This window comes from Eriocheir sinensis, chromosome 37, assembly GCF_024679095.1.
Source record: "Eriocheir sinensis breed Jianghai 21 chromosome 37, ASM2467909v1, whole genome shotgun sequence".
Classification (NCBI taxonomy): domain Eukaryota; kingdom Metazoa; phylum Arthropoda; class Malacostraca; order Decapoda; family Varunidae; genus Eriocheir; species Eriocheir sinensis.
Window position 1 is genome coordinate 5,472,061 of NC_066545.1, and position 13,149 is coordinate 5,485,209.

Genomic DNA, 13,149 nt, shown 5'->3' on the forward strand with positions numbered 1-13,149 from the left:
TTATTATGATGATGATGATGATGCTGCTGATGATGATGATGATGATGATGATCGTCATCATCATCATTATGATTATATTTATTCTTGTAAGGACATTTTCGACAAGTTGAGTGAAGGAGGAGGAAGGAAACACGGGTGTGTTTGAGATGAGCTTATTCCCGACTAGTCTCGTTTTTGCTTCTTCAGGGGAACTGAATGAATAAATAAGTAAATAAATAAATTAAAACCCACAATATTTTAGTAGTAGTAGTAGTAGTAGTAGTAGTAGTAGCAGTAGCAGTAGTAGAAGTATCATCATCCTAATTATCATCATAATCATCGTCATCATCATCTCCACCACTAAACCTTTTCTGGCTTCCCGCAGGTGTGGTCATGACGGCAGGTGAGCCAGCGGTCGGCAGCAACAGGTGAGCAACAGCTGTCCATCCCGTGTGCATGTGTGTTATGGGTAGACACGTGTACGATTTTGCCGACCCGAGGAAAGCTTGTTATAATTTATTTATTTATTTAACTACTCATTTATTTATTTATAATTTTTTGCTTTCGGTCGCAGAGATTTTTAGAAAACGCGAATATATCTGAGCATTTCCTTTTCATTACATATTTGTCCTAATCATAATCAGTCATAAAAATAGGAGTCACCGTTTTCGTAATCATTATAGACTGTCGAATATTTTTAGACCGTTTTTTATATATTTTTTTCCCCTTGAACTGCCTCCTTTACTGTAAAAAAAGGTGGTTGACGGTATTCGAAAAAGGTGAACCGTAATCTTGTTATTATGAACGCTACTCACATCTTCATATGGTACAACTAGAGAAAAAAGAACGTTACTAACATTTTCTTGCGGTAAATGCGACAGAAATGTGCACTGCAACCACGCAGTTTTAGCGTACGCACCCAACTTTACCTTTAAATTCGAAAAAAAAAAGAGAGAATAAAGTTACTGACCTCATACGGCCAGATCTCAGAGCTGGAACCGGAAAGACAGGGGAATCATGTAGAAATGACCTACAATAATTTAGTGAGAGTAATTGCAGAGGGTCAGAGACAGCATATCCCTTACCTAGCACGTAGGAAGGAAAATAACAACCCCAAATGGATGACCCGCAGACTCAAGCAGGAGATAGGCTTGAAGAGAGGAATTTATAGGAAAATAAAGAACGGAGAAACCCACCTCAGGGGTAAGTATGTTGAGCTAGCCAGGTTGGTGAAGAACACCCGCCTAGCAAAAAGAAATTATAAGATTAGGGTAGCCAACGAGGCCAAGAGTGATCCCAAGGGCTTCTTCAAATTGTACAGAACGAAAACAAGGGAAAGAATTGGACCGTTGAAAATAAACACAGGTGAGCTCGTTGAGAATGTAGAAGATATGAGTCAAATGATGAATGACTATTTCCTTTCAGTTTTCACGAAGGAAAATCTAACAACCTTTCCGGAGAGAGTTCAGGTATATGAGGGCGAAGAGAACGACAGGTTGAGGGATGTGATCATCACTAGGCAAGTAGTCCAGGATGAGATTAGTAGGTTGAAGAAAAACAAATCGCCGGGCCCGGACGGAGTATTTCCACGGATTCTGAAAGAGTGCAAGGAGGTCCTCAGTGGCCCAATTACCGATATTTTTAAGATCTCGGTAAATTCAGGGTATGTGCCCAATCAATGGAAAGTAGGTAATGGGACGCCGATTTTCAAAAAGGAAGAAAAGTCAGCCACCTCAAATTATCGCCCAATTAGCTTAACATCAGTTGTGGGAAAGATGTTGGAGTCAATTATAATTCATGATTCACAGCATGGATTCACAAAGGGCAGGTCTTGCCTTACTAACCTGTTGTCCTTTTACACTTAAATGACCGAGGCGGTTGACAGAGATGAAAATTTTGACATATATTTAGATTTCAGTAAAGCGTTCGACAAAGTTCCTCATCACCGGCTATTACTAAAATTACAGGCTCACGGCATAGATGGGAAAGTTTTGAACTGGATCAGGGCGTGGCTTAGTGGTAGGAAGCAGAGAGTGCATATCAATGGTAAAAAATCTGAATGGGGCAGTGTTACGAGTGGAGTCCCACAAGGGTCGGTGCTGGGTCCTCTGCTTTTTATTATTTACACCAATGACTTGGACACAGGAATCAGTAGTGATGTCAGCAAGTTCGCAGATGATACCAAGATCGGTAGAGTAATCTAATCAGACAGGGACGCTAGCGTTCTCCAGGATGAGCTTGACAGACTATATGATTGGGCGGGGAAGTGGCAGATGGAATTCAATGTCGGGAAGTGTAGCATTCTGAGTCCAGGTAGGAATAACCCCTCACACAATTACTCCTTAAATGACACTCCTCAAAGCAGGTCTGGGCGTGAGAGAGACTTAGGAGTCCTAGTGAGCGCTGACCTCCGTCCTAGGACTCAATGCGTTCAGGCTAAAAATCGGGCAAACAGAGTACTTGGTTTCATCTCACCAGGAGCGTAAGCAATAGGAGCGCTGAAGTCATCCTCAAACTTTACTTAGCACTAGTTAGACCTCATCTCGATTATGCAGTTCAGTTCTGGTCCCCCTACTATAGAATGGATATCAAGATGTTAGAATCTGTACAGAGGAGGATGACAAAGATGATTCAGGGGGTGAGAAACTTGCCTTATGAAGACAGGCTGAAGCATTTAAATCTACCCTCTCTAGAAAGGCGGAGGTTGCGAGGAGACTTGATCGAAGTCTATAAGTGGATGAAGGGCTTTAATAAAGGGGATGTCAATAAGATTTTGATAGTAAAAGAGCCAGGTAGGACGCGTAGCAATGGTTTTAAGTTAGACAAATACAGATTCAACAAAGACATAGGCAAGAATTGGTTCACCAATAGAGTGGTAGATGAATGCAACAGGCTTGGGAGCCATGTTGTGGGTGCCAATACCATAGATACATTCAAGAAGAGGTTAGATAAAGCCATGGATGGTGAGGTAAGGTGGCGTTGAGTGTACAGGAGCTGCCTTGTATAGGCCAACCGGCCTCTTGCAGACTCCTTACGTTCTTATGTTCTTATGTTCTTAAAAAAAAAAAAAACGCTAGAGACAGGACGCGCGGTGATTTACTCCCATCCAAAAACCTTACCTCTGATGACCCGGCAGAACTGATCAACAGGTGACCTTAGCGGCACAGGTGACCACGCCAATCACGGCAGCCACTTACGGAGAAAGAACTTTATAAACACCTGACTTTTGTACTACGGTTACTATTATACTGAGAGAGAGAGAGAGAGAGAGAGAGAGAGAGAGAGAGAGAGAGAGAGAGAGAGAGAGAGAGAGAGAGAGAGAGAGAGAGAGAGAGAGAGAGAGAGAGAGAGAGGTAGGGTGTGGTGAGGTAAAGAGAAGGGAAGGTGAGGTGTGGCTGTAGAAAGTAAGATTGAAGAGCTTACAGGTGGAAACTATACAGGTAAGAAGGAGATTGGGGTGGAGGAGGATAAGGAGGGGGGAGGAGAAGGAGGAGGGAGGAGGAGAAGGAGGAGGAGGAACACAGAGGAAGAACAAACAACAGCAGACCTGCTGATCATTACGAGGCTGTTTGTGACAAGCTACACTAACTATCTAATCAAAGGTGGAAGATGAAGGACAGCAAAGGCGAAGGCTCCTCACCACCCCCCTATCCCTCCAGCCAAAGCTGGCAGGAAAGGAAAAAGAACCATGCAGCATGGAAAAACTGCAAGGAAATTATGTAAGAATAAGGAAAGCACTACCATTACTGCTACCACTAACCGGGCAATAAAAACGGACAAGGACACCAGCATTAGAAAGAACTTAACGTTATTACGACAATGAGTAATATCTTAGTTGCTGGTTGGATTCAAAACACTTGTTTAATCTATTCTAGAAGGACGTAACTGTTGTACTATCAACGACATCACAGGATAGAGAATTCCAAACATTAACGACTCGATTGAAGAAGTGTTTGGCTTCGTGCGACGAGAATCTTTCACCATTTATCCTGAAATTGTTATTTCTTCTTGTTTTATTTGATCGATCAATTGTAAAGTAATCTTCCGCATTAATATCACTGAATCATTTTAACATTTTAAACACTTCTATTAGATCGCCTCGCATTCTTCGTTTTGATAGGCTGAATAAATTTACTTCTATAAGCCTTCGAGGAGGAGGAGGAGGAGAAGGAGGAGGAGGAGAAGCAGGGAGAAGGGGGGAGGAATATGAACAGGAGGAGAGGAGGAGAAGATAGTGAGGTGAGATAAGAGAGGAGGAGTCGGAGTATGAGGTTGATACGATGATTGAGAAGAAGGTGGATGTGGAGAAGAGTTAGTGAAGGTGAAGGGAAGGTGGAGAGAAGGTGGAGGAGGACGTGAGGGTGGGATGGCGAGGGTGGAGTGTGGAAGGCGACTTTATTTGCTTCATTGGCTGAGTGGATGATCGTCTCTTGGTGAATCACTGACCCCTGAGAGAGAGAGAGAGAGAGAGAGAGAGAGAGAGAGAGAGAGAGAGAGAGAGAGAGAGAGAGAGAGAGAGAGAGAGAGAGAGAGAGAGAGAGAGAGAGAGAGAGAGAGAGAGAGAGAGAGAGAGAGAGAGAGAGAGAGAGAGAGATTAAGAAACGGATGAGTGGAGTGAGAGAGAGAGAGAGAGAGAGAGAGAGAGAGAGAGAGAGAGAGAGAGAGAGAGAGAGAGAGAGAGAGAGAGAGAGAGAGAGAGAGAGAGAAGGGAGGAGGAGGTGGAGTAGGAGGAGAGAGAGTGAAAGTGAGTGAGTCTGAGAGCAAGAAGGATACAACCAACCTTGGCACTGGCCCGCGAGAGACAAAAGGAGCGGCTCGTCTTGTTTGTTTTCTCTGTCTATTTGTTTACCTGTTTATCCCTCCCCTGCCACTTAATTAGGCCCCTCAACACCTGTATGGTTTCCTTTACCTGACTCCTTGCAATTAGCGGTGCCGAGGAGCTACTTGTGTACAGGTGTTTTGGTCTCACGGGGGTAGAGGGAAGAAGGGAGGAACGAGGGGGAGGAGGAAAGATATGGAAGAAGGGTGGAAAAGAGGAGGAAAGGAGAGAGATTGGGAATAAGTGATGAAACATGGAAACATGGAAATGCAGGCAACAGAAAGCCTATTGGCTCATTGCGAGGTTGCCCGCTTTGGTGATTTAATCTGCTCGATAGCCACTTGGGGTTATGAGAATGAGGAAATGTAGGGAAGGAGGGAAGAGAAAGAAAGGGGAAGAGCGAAGAAGGAATAGAGGGGAAAGAGGAGGAGAAGAAGTGAGGAAAGGATGGAGGAAAGAGGAGGAGGAGGGTGTAAGATACGGAAGAAGGAAGTGTAGGAAATGGAGAAAATGGAGAGAAGCAGGGAGGGAAGAAGAAAGAAGAGGGGGAGAGATAGGAAAGAAAGGAGAAGAGGAGGAGGCAATACTGGCAAGAAGAGAGGAAAGAGGAGGAAGGGAAAGATATGGAAGAAGGAAAGAAAGGAAGAGGGGAAAGGGGGGAAGATGGGAGAAAGATGTAGCCGAAGGGAGAAAGGGAAGGAGGAGAAAGAGGAAATATAGGGAAGAAGGGAGGAAAGAGGAGGAAGGGGGAAAGAAACGGAAGAAAGAAGGAAGGCAGAGCGAAAAGGGATACTGGATCTCTCTCTCTCTCTCTCTCTCTCTCTCTCTGTCACATTGATGATGATGATGATTATAATGGTAGGCAATATAACCGTGCAAAAAATAATAGTAGTAATAGTTTTTTGTAGAGAGAGAGAGAGAGAGAGAGAGAGAGAGAGAGAGAGAGAGAGAGAGAGAGAGAGAGAGAGAGAGAGAGAGAGAGAGAGAGAGAGAGAGAGAGAGAGAGGTCGTACGTATGCCGCTTGTTTACAGAAGTCGCCACGGACAGATAAGATTACCAAAACATTGATTACCTCCACCGATAAAAGCCAGCCAGATAACAGAAAGGCCGAGCCAGGAGGGAACCAAAGCCTCCTCCTCCTCCTCCTCCTCCTCCTCCTCCTCCTCCTCCTCCTCCTCCTCCTCCTCCTCCTCCTCCTCCTCCTCCTCCCGTCCTAATCTAGGTAATGAGTAGTTCTAATCCTTTTTTTCTGGTGGGGACACAAGTGAAAATATGCAAAAAAAGGTAAATGGTAGGGTTTAGGTCGACAGCTGGCAACTCGTAACATACACGTGTGGCGAGGAGGAGATGGGGGCGGCGGGGTGTTGTGTGGGTGTGGTGGGGAGGGCTGTGAGGGGGTGAGGTTGTATGGGGGAGGTGGGAAGGGATGTGGAAGTGTGCGTATCATGATGATGGGATGATGTTCGATAGAGAGATGGGAGAGAGTGGAAAGGATTATGTATGGGAAAGGGTGGAAGGTTACGAGCGGCTACTGTATGGGATGGAAGATGGAAAGGGTTTTGAAAGGCTTAGGTTGTATGAGAGGTGGCGGAGAGGGCTGTGAGAATAGATGGAGAGGAAGTGACAAGGTTGTAAATGTGTGTATAGCTCTGATCGGGCTAGTTATCGAAGTTGTATTGGGGTGGTTATATGAAATGATGGGGTATAAGGAGGGAGAGGCAAGAGTGTAGGGGAGGAAGGGAAGGATATAAGTGCAAAAGGAAGAGTGTGTAGGGAGGAGGATCGCTGTGAGAAAGTGTTTGGGGAGGAAGAATATAGTAGGTCTGGCCTTCTTGGGGACGGGGAGGCGAAGGGGCTTTGGTATAAAGGTGGTTGGGACATGTGTCGATGTGTATGCATGGTGTCGGCCCCTGGGGTTGTAAGGTGGGTTACAGGAGCTGGGGCGGCAAGGTGGACGGGGGTGGTCAATGGGTTGGGCGGGACGTGCAAGGAGGGTTTGGGAGAAGACATGTCGTTGAGAGTATGGGAGGGCCGGGTGAGGGTGGGAGGTGGAGAAGGACAAGGGCAGGGAGTGAGACCTATATCTCAGGGAGGGGGGAGGGGGGGGGGCGAGAGGGGCCGGGAGAGAGAGACCTATAGTTTGGATGCGTAACTTAGGCTCGGAGGAATGTGCGGGTGGAATGGAATGTAAAATCGACTAGCCAGTGTTTATGAGCTTTGCTGACTTTTCTGGCGTCGGGGATTTGGGAGTCGCGAAGTGTGGGAAGATTGCGTCGTTAGGCCATATTTGAAAATCTAGATTCTGGCAGGACGTGAGCAGAGCCACAATGCCGCCGCAGCTTAGGTCGAAGGGTCTGTGCTAGGCACGGTGCTCCCCGGGGCTGGTTTTTTGCGCATCTCTCTGGATATTGGCTCTTGAAGCAGGCGCGTGAGTCAGTCAGTTGAGGGTGGTTTAGGGAGACCTGTTACTCAAGTTGTGAGTGGTTAGGCAACGAAAGCGTCGATCAGTGTGTCGGGAGGCGGCGGTTCGACAAGCCCACGCCTGCAGGTCGTCAGCGGCGGGGCGTGGGGGCGGGGCGGGTGGTCGAGGAGGAGGCACTGAGGAGGCAGTTTCTTTAGGCCGCGGCTGGTTAGGTAAAAAGAGAAGCCTGTCGTGCTGCCCTGCGGAGTACCCTGAGGGCCACACACCGCGGCCACAATCCTCGGAACCCATCACTCAGGAGGAGCCTTCGAAGGGGCGCGGCTGAGGCCCCTCACAGCCTACCCACCCACCAGCCCACGGCCGCGGCAGGGACAAGGAAGAGGACGACAAAAGGACGACTCGCCGCCCTGCCAAGGCTGCGCAGCGCCAAGGCCCGGAGGCTGAGGAGGAAATGTCGCCGAGGCCCGAGACAATCCTTTCACCTCGCGGCTGACGGCTACGTGTTATGTCAAGACGCGTAGCTCATTAGCGGTGCGGGTGGCGGCCTGGCAAAGGTTCCCTGCCAGTGTGACATTTTGAAGTATTTGTTCACGTCAGCGGCGGCCACGGTGACGACGCGACGCTGGCAGAGGAGAAACAGCATCTGGACAACACCTCCCTACAGCCACCACCACCATCACCGCCGCCACCACGTCCACGCTAGCACGGGTGTGGCCGAAGAGAAAGCTGACTGGGCGAAACGCTTAACGATGAGGCTGACGTGACTCCCTTCTCCCGGGCGCCACGAAGAGCTGAGACCCAAATAGGAAGCGAACACAATGGACGATATTTAACTTCCCTAATGCTGCCGATGTGTGTGTGTGTGTGTGTGTGTGTGTGTGTGTGTGTGTGTGTGTGTGTGTGCGGCCTAATGTTTGTCCAGTTTACTCCTCCGTGGTAAACTTAACCAAATTATACATACGCCTGGAAGAGGGAACGAAAGTGGTCTACGAATAGGGAGAGATATGCCAGCTTCTCTATCGCCTTTTTTATTTATACACTCCCGTTGCGTGTACTTTTTCACGTTTTTTTTTTCTCCTACTTTAAGATCGCCTTGAGAGCTCGACCTTCAACTTTAGTATCTTAGCATTTTCTTCCTTCAGGTGATTCATTGCAGTGTATCTTAAGTGTTTCCCTGATTTCACGATGCTGAAAAGATGTAATCGGTGTTAGAATGCTATAATAGAGTACCAGACTCCAGCCTTCAGCCAAGGAGAGTGAGGGAGGGAGAGAAATACATAGAATACACAGGAAGAACAGATACCAAGAGAGCACGAACAGATACCAGACCGAGAACAGACACCAGGAGACCGAGAACAGATACCAGGTGACTAAAAACACATACCAGAAGACCGAGAACAGACACCAGGAGACCGAGAACAGATACCAGGAGACTAAAAACACATACCAGGAGACTGAGAACAGACACCAGGAGACTAAAAACACATACCAGGAGACTGAGAACAAATACCAAGAGACTAAGAACAGATACCAGGAGACCGAGAACAGATACTAGAAGACTGAGAACACATGCCAGGAGACCGAGAACAGATACCAGGAGACTAAGAACACATACCAGGAGACCGAGAACAGATACCAGGAGACTGAGAATACATACCAGGAGACTAATAACAGATATCAGGAGACTAAGAGCATATACCAGGAGACCGAGAACAGATACCAGGAGACCGAGAACAGATACCAGGAGACTAAAAACATATACCAGGAGACCGAGAACATATACCAGGAGACTAAGAACAGATACCAGGAGACTAAGAACATATACCAGGTGACCGAGAACATATACCAGGAGACAGAGAACATATAACAGGAGACTAAGAACGTATACCAGGAGACCGAGAATATATACCAGGAGACCGAGAATATATACCAGGAGACCGAGAACATATACCAGGAGACCGAGAACATATACCAGGAGACTAATAACATATACCAGGAGACTAAGAACATATACCAGGAGATCGAGAACATATACCAGGAGACAAAGAACATATAACAGGAGACTAAGAACGTATACCAGGAGACCGAGAATATATACCAGGAGACCGAGAATATATACCAGGAGACCGAGAATATATACCAGGAGACCGAGAATATATACCAGGAGACCGAGAATATATACCAGGAGACCGAGAATATATACTAGGAGACCGAGAACATATACCAGGAGACTAAGAACATATACCAGGAGACTAAGAACATATACCAGGAGACCGAGAACAGACACCAGGAGACTAAGAACACATAACAGGAGACTGAGAACAGATACCAGGAGACTAAGAACACATACCAGGAGACCAAGAACAGATACCAGGAGACCGAGACCAGATACCAGGAGACTAAGAACACATACCAGGAGACTAAGAACACATACCAGGAGACTAAGAACACATACCAGGAGACTAAGAACACATACCAGGAGACTAAGAACACATACCAGGAGACTAAAAACACATACCAGGAGACTAAAAACACATACCAGGAGACTAAGAACACATACCAGGAGACTAAGAACACATACCAGGAGACTAAGAACATATACCAGGAGACCGAGAACAGATACCAGGAGACTAAGAACACATACCAGGAGACTAAGAACACATACCAGGAGACCGAGAACGGATACCAGGAGACTAAGAACACACACCAGGAGACTAAGAACAGATACCAGGAGACCGAGAACACATACCAGGAGACCGAGAACACATACCAGGAGACCGAGAACAGATACAAGGAGACCGAGAACACATACCAGGAGACCGAGAACAGATACCAGGAGACCGAGAACACATACCAGGAGACCGAGAACACATACCAGGAGACTAAGAACACATACCAGGAGACTAAGAACAGATACCAGGAGACCGAGGACAGATTCCAGGAGACCGAAAAGATATACTAGGAAATAGGGAAATACCTGCACGGGACCCACTTGTTGATATATAGGCGGGGTGGGGTGGGGTGGGGTGGGGTGGGGATTAAACACTCTTAAAATTATTACCTCATTTATTATTAGATCCCTATATTAAGAGTGCTTGTTAGTTTGTCAGTTAGTTTTTTTTATGGTGGAAGGTTAAGTATATTTTTGAGGTGCTGGCATCGAGAGGTCTGCCGGTGTGTGTCTGTCTGTGTGTGTGTGTGTGTGTGTGTGTGTGTGTGTGTGTGTGTGTGTGCGTGTGTGTGTGCGTGCATGCCCCGCCCCTGCGATGCTGCGCCGTGGGTGGTGAGAGATAAGCAATCGGTCAGCAGCATTGATTACATTCTCTCTCTCTCTCTCTTGCATGTTAATTCAGCAGATAACACACACACACACACACACACACACACACACACACACACACACACACACACACACACACACACACACACACACACACACACACACGGGAAAAGAGATGTGTAGTCGTGGAAGTGATTTTAACTCAAGAATATATTTTCCTCATATTTTACTAATAGCACGAAAAGAATAAAGCATATCACACACTTGTTCTGAGGCCACGCTGTGTTGTGGTTGCCGGCTGTTCCTGGACCCACCCCTCCAGAAGCAGAGCAGAGGTAGTGAAACGTTAGCAGGTTAGTGTATAGACAGCAACCGAACGACCTTTAGGAGACTCTTTATGATCTCTTCTTATTTACTCAAAGCAGATCCTAACTATATTGCCTTTTGCAGCTGTTTGAAGGAGAGAAGCAAATAGACGGGGTAGTAATAGTAGTAGTGGTGGTGGTAGCAGTAGTAGTAATAATAATGATAAAAATAATAATAATAATAATGATAATGATAATGATAATGAATATAAGAATAATAATAATAATGCAGCGGTTATTTGTCTCATCATGATCTGCTTTGATTTGGAGATTAGATTAATGACATTTTCCCAGTAAGACGCATTTTTTTTCTCTCTCTCTCTCTTTTTTTTTTTTAATCAAGGGTATAGTACGAAGAGGAAGTGGGTTAGTGGTGAGGTACAGGTGGGGAATAGGAAAGACAGTAGGAGTGTACAGTTGTATGGTGTAGGTTCGTTAGTTGTTCTGGTGTAGTTATTGTTTATCGGGCACCTTATTTGTATACCCCGGCGTGCTGGGGGGATGTGTGTTTGAATCGTTTGTGTGTAGAGAGCTAAGCTAAGCTATGGCGTCACTTGTGTGAAGTGATGTGTGGGTGGTTGTTCTCGTAGTGACTTCAAGCTGCGCGGAAACCAGGCAAGTTCGTGCTGCCGTCAAGCTCCTTGACGTGGGTGTAGTTCACGTCGTCTTGCTGGTCTAGCTTCTCCCATATCTTTCCGGCCGCCTCCCGTAGCCTTGTGCTGACTAGTTGTACTCCGAGTCTGCGGTGTTGTGCTGCTGTGTTTTCCGTGTACGGGTATTTCTGTCCGGTGGCAAATCTCAGCGCTTTGTTCTGCAGCCTCTGAAGCTGTAACATCTTGGTGTGGGAAGCCATGTGTGTCGGGGTGGGTGAGTAGTCTAGTATAGGAAGTATCTTAGTCTTTACTAGATACAGTTTGAGCCGCTCTGTGAAGTGCCAGAATCTGTTTAGTGATGTGAGGGCTGTTTTAACTTTCATGGTTTTGTCGTTGACGTGTTTAACGATCAGGCCGGTGGATGTCACTGTGTGGCCTAATATCTGGCATTGTTTTTGGTGGGAGATGGTGTTGCCCTGTATTTGTATGTCATTTAATTTTTTCCTGCCGAGTGCGACCACAGCGAACTTGTCTATGTTTGTTTTGATCTTCCATTTTTTTTCAAATGTGTTGAGTCTGTTCGCCTCCCGCACGACCAGGGCGTCATGGTGGTCTAGGGTACCGTTGGAGGTCACTATTTGTGTCGCGTCGTCAGCATAATATATATCCATACAGCTTCTGTTATCAGACCGGGGCATGTCAGAGGTGTAGGTGATGAAGAGCGTTGGTGATAACACGCTGCCCTGTGGCACGCCGCTGTGCAGGGGGAACGGGGAGGATATTGCTGACTTAACTCGAATGGAAGCTGAGCGCTGATCAAGGAAGCTACATAACAGTTTTTCCGTTAGCTCTGGCAGTCCGAGTTGAAGTATTTTGTATTGCAGGCCCTGTAGCCAGACTTTATCAAACGCTTTGCTGATGTCGCGTTGGATAATAGTGCAGTTTAGTCCTTGTCCTTTAGTGAGTGCTACCTTTTCGTTGGCGATGGAGATAGCTGACGTAGTGCTCCTCCCTGCCCTGAAGCCATACTGTGACGGGTTATAAAGGTTGTTTTCCTCCAGGTGACATCTGAGTCGTAAGTTGATTATTCTTTCAAAGATTTTTCCAGGGACTTCTAGGAGTGAGATTGGTCTGTAGTTCTTGGGATCCGTGGATGGTTTGCCTGGTTTAGGTATCATGGTGAGAGTGGCGACTCTCTCTCTCTCTCTCTCTCTCTCTCTCTCTCTCTCTCTCTCTCTCTCTCTCTCTCTCTCTCTCTCTCTCTCTCTCTCTCTTTCTTTATTTCTTATATTCTATTTTTCGTGTATCCCAAAACATCTCTTTTCTTTTTGGGGTCTTCTCTTTTCTCTTATTCCCTTTTTTTTCTTTTTTCTCTTCCTCCTCCATTTTTTCCTTTCTTTAAATTTTTTTTCTACCTCTTGCTTTTCTTTTCCTTTTTGTTCTCAACCTTTTATATAAAGAAAACATTGGAAGGAGGAGGAGGAGGAGGAGAAGGAGGAGGAATAAGATCCATGGCGCCGCATCAACTTTGGTCATTGTGGAGGAGGAGGAGGAGGAGGAGGAGAAGGAGGAGGAGGAGGAGGAGGAGGAGGAGGAGGAGGAGGAAGTGGAGGAGGAAGAGGAGGAGGAGGAGGAGGAGGAAGTAAAGAGCTTAGTGTTACCCTTATAAGTATTGTATAAACATTTAATT

General features: G+C 46.4%; 1 protein-coding gene across 1 annotated transcript; it reads left to right on the top strand.

The window, feature by feature from the left end:
• The first annotated feature begins 372 nt into the window (after positions 1–372).
• LOC127008457 (processed variable antigen-like) lies at positions 373–10,183 on the top strand. Its single transcript, XM_050880601.1, has 3 exons — positions 373–407; positions 8,812–9,049; positions 9,533–10,183. Exons 1-3 carry the CDS (start codon positions 373–375, stop codon positions 10,181–10,183), a joined length of 924 nt encoding a protein of 307 aa, XP_050736558.1.
• Positions 10,184–13,149: the final 2,966 nt, after the last annotated feature.

What these genes read in the sequence shown, in the direction of transcription:
- LOC127008457 (XM_050880601.1), top strand. Translation starts at nt 373, where the DNA reads ATGACGGCAGGTGAGCCAGCGGTCGGCAGCAACAG. An exon ending in CCAGCGGTCGGCAGCAACAG is followed by an intron (nt 408 to 8,811) that starts GTGAGCAACAGC and finishes GACCGAGAACAG; the next exon opens with ATACCAGGAGACTAAGAACA. An exon ending in AGACTAAGAACATATACCAG is followed by an intron (nt 9,050 to 9,532) that starts GTGACCGAGAAC and finishes AACACATAACAG; the next exon opens with GAGACTGAGAACAGATACCA.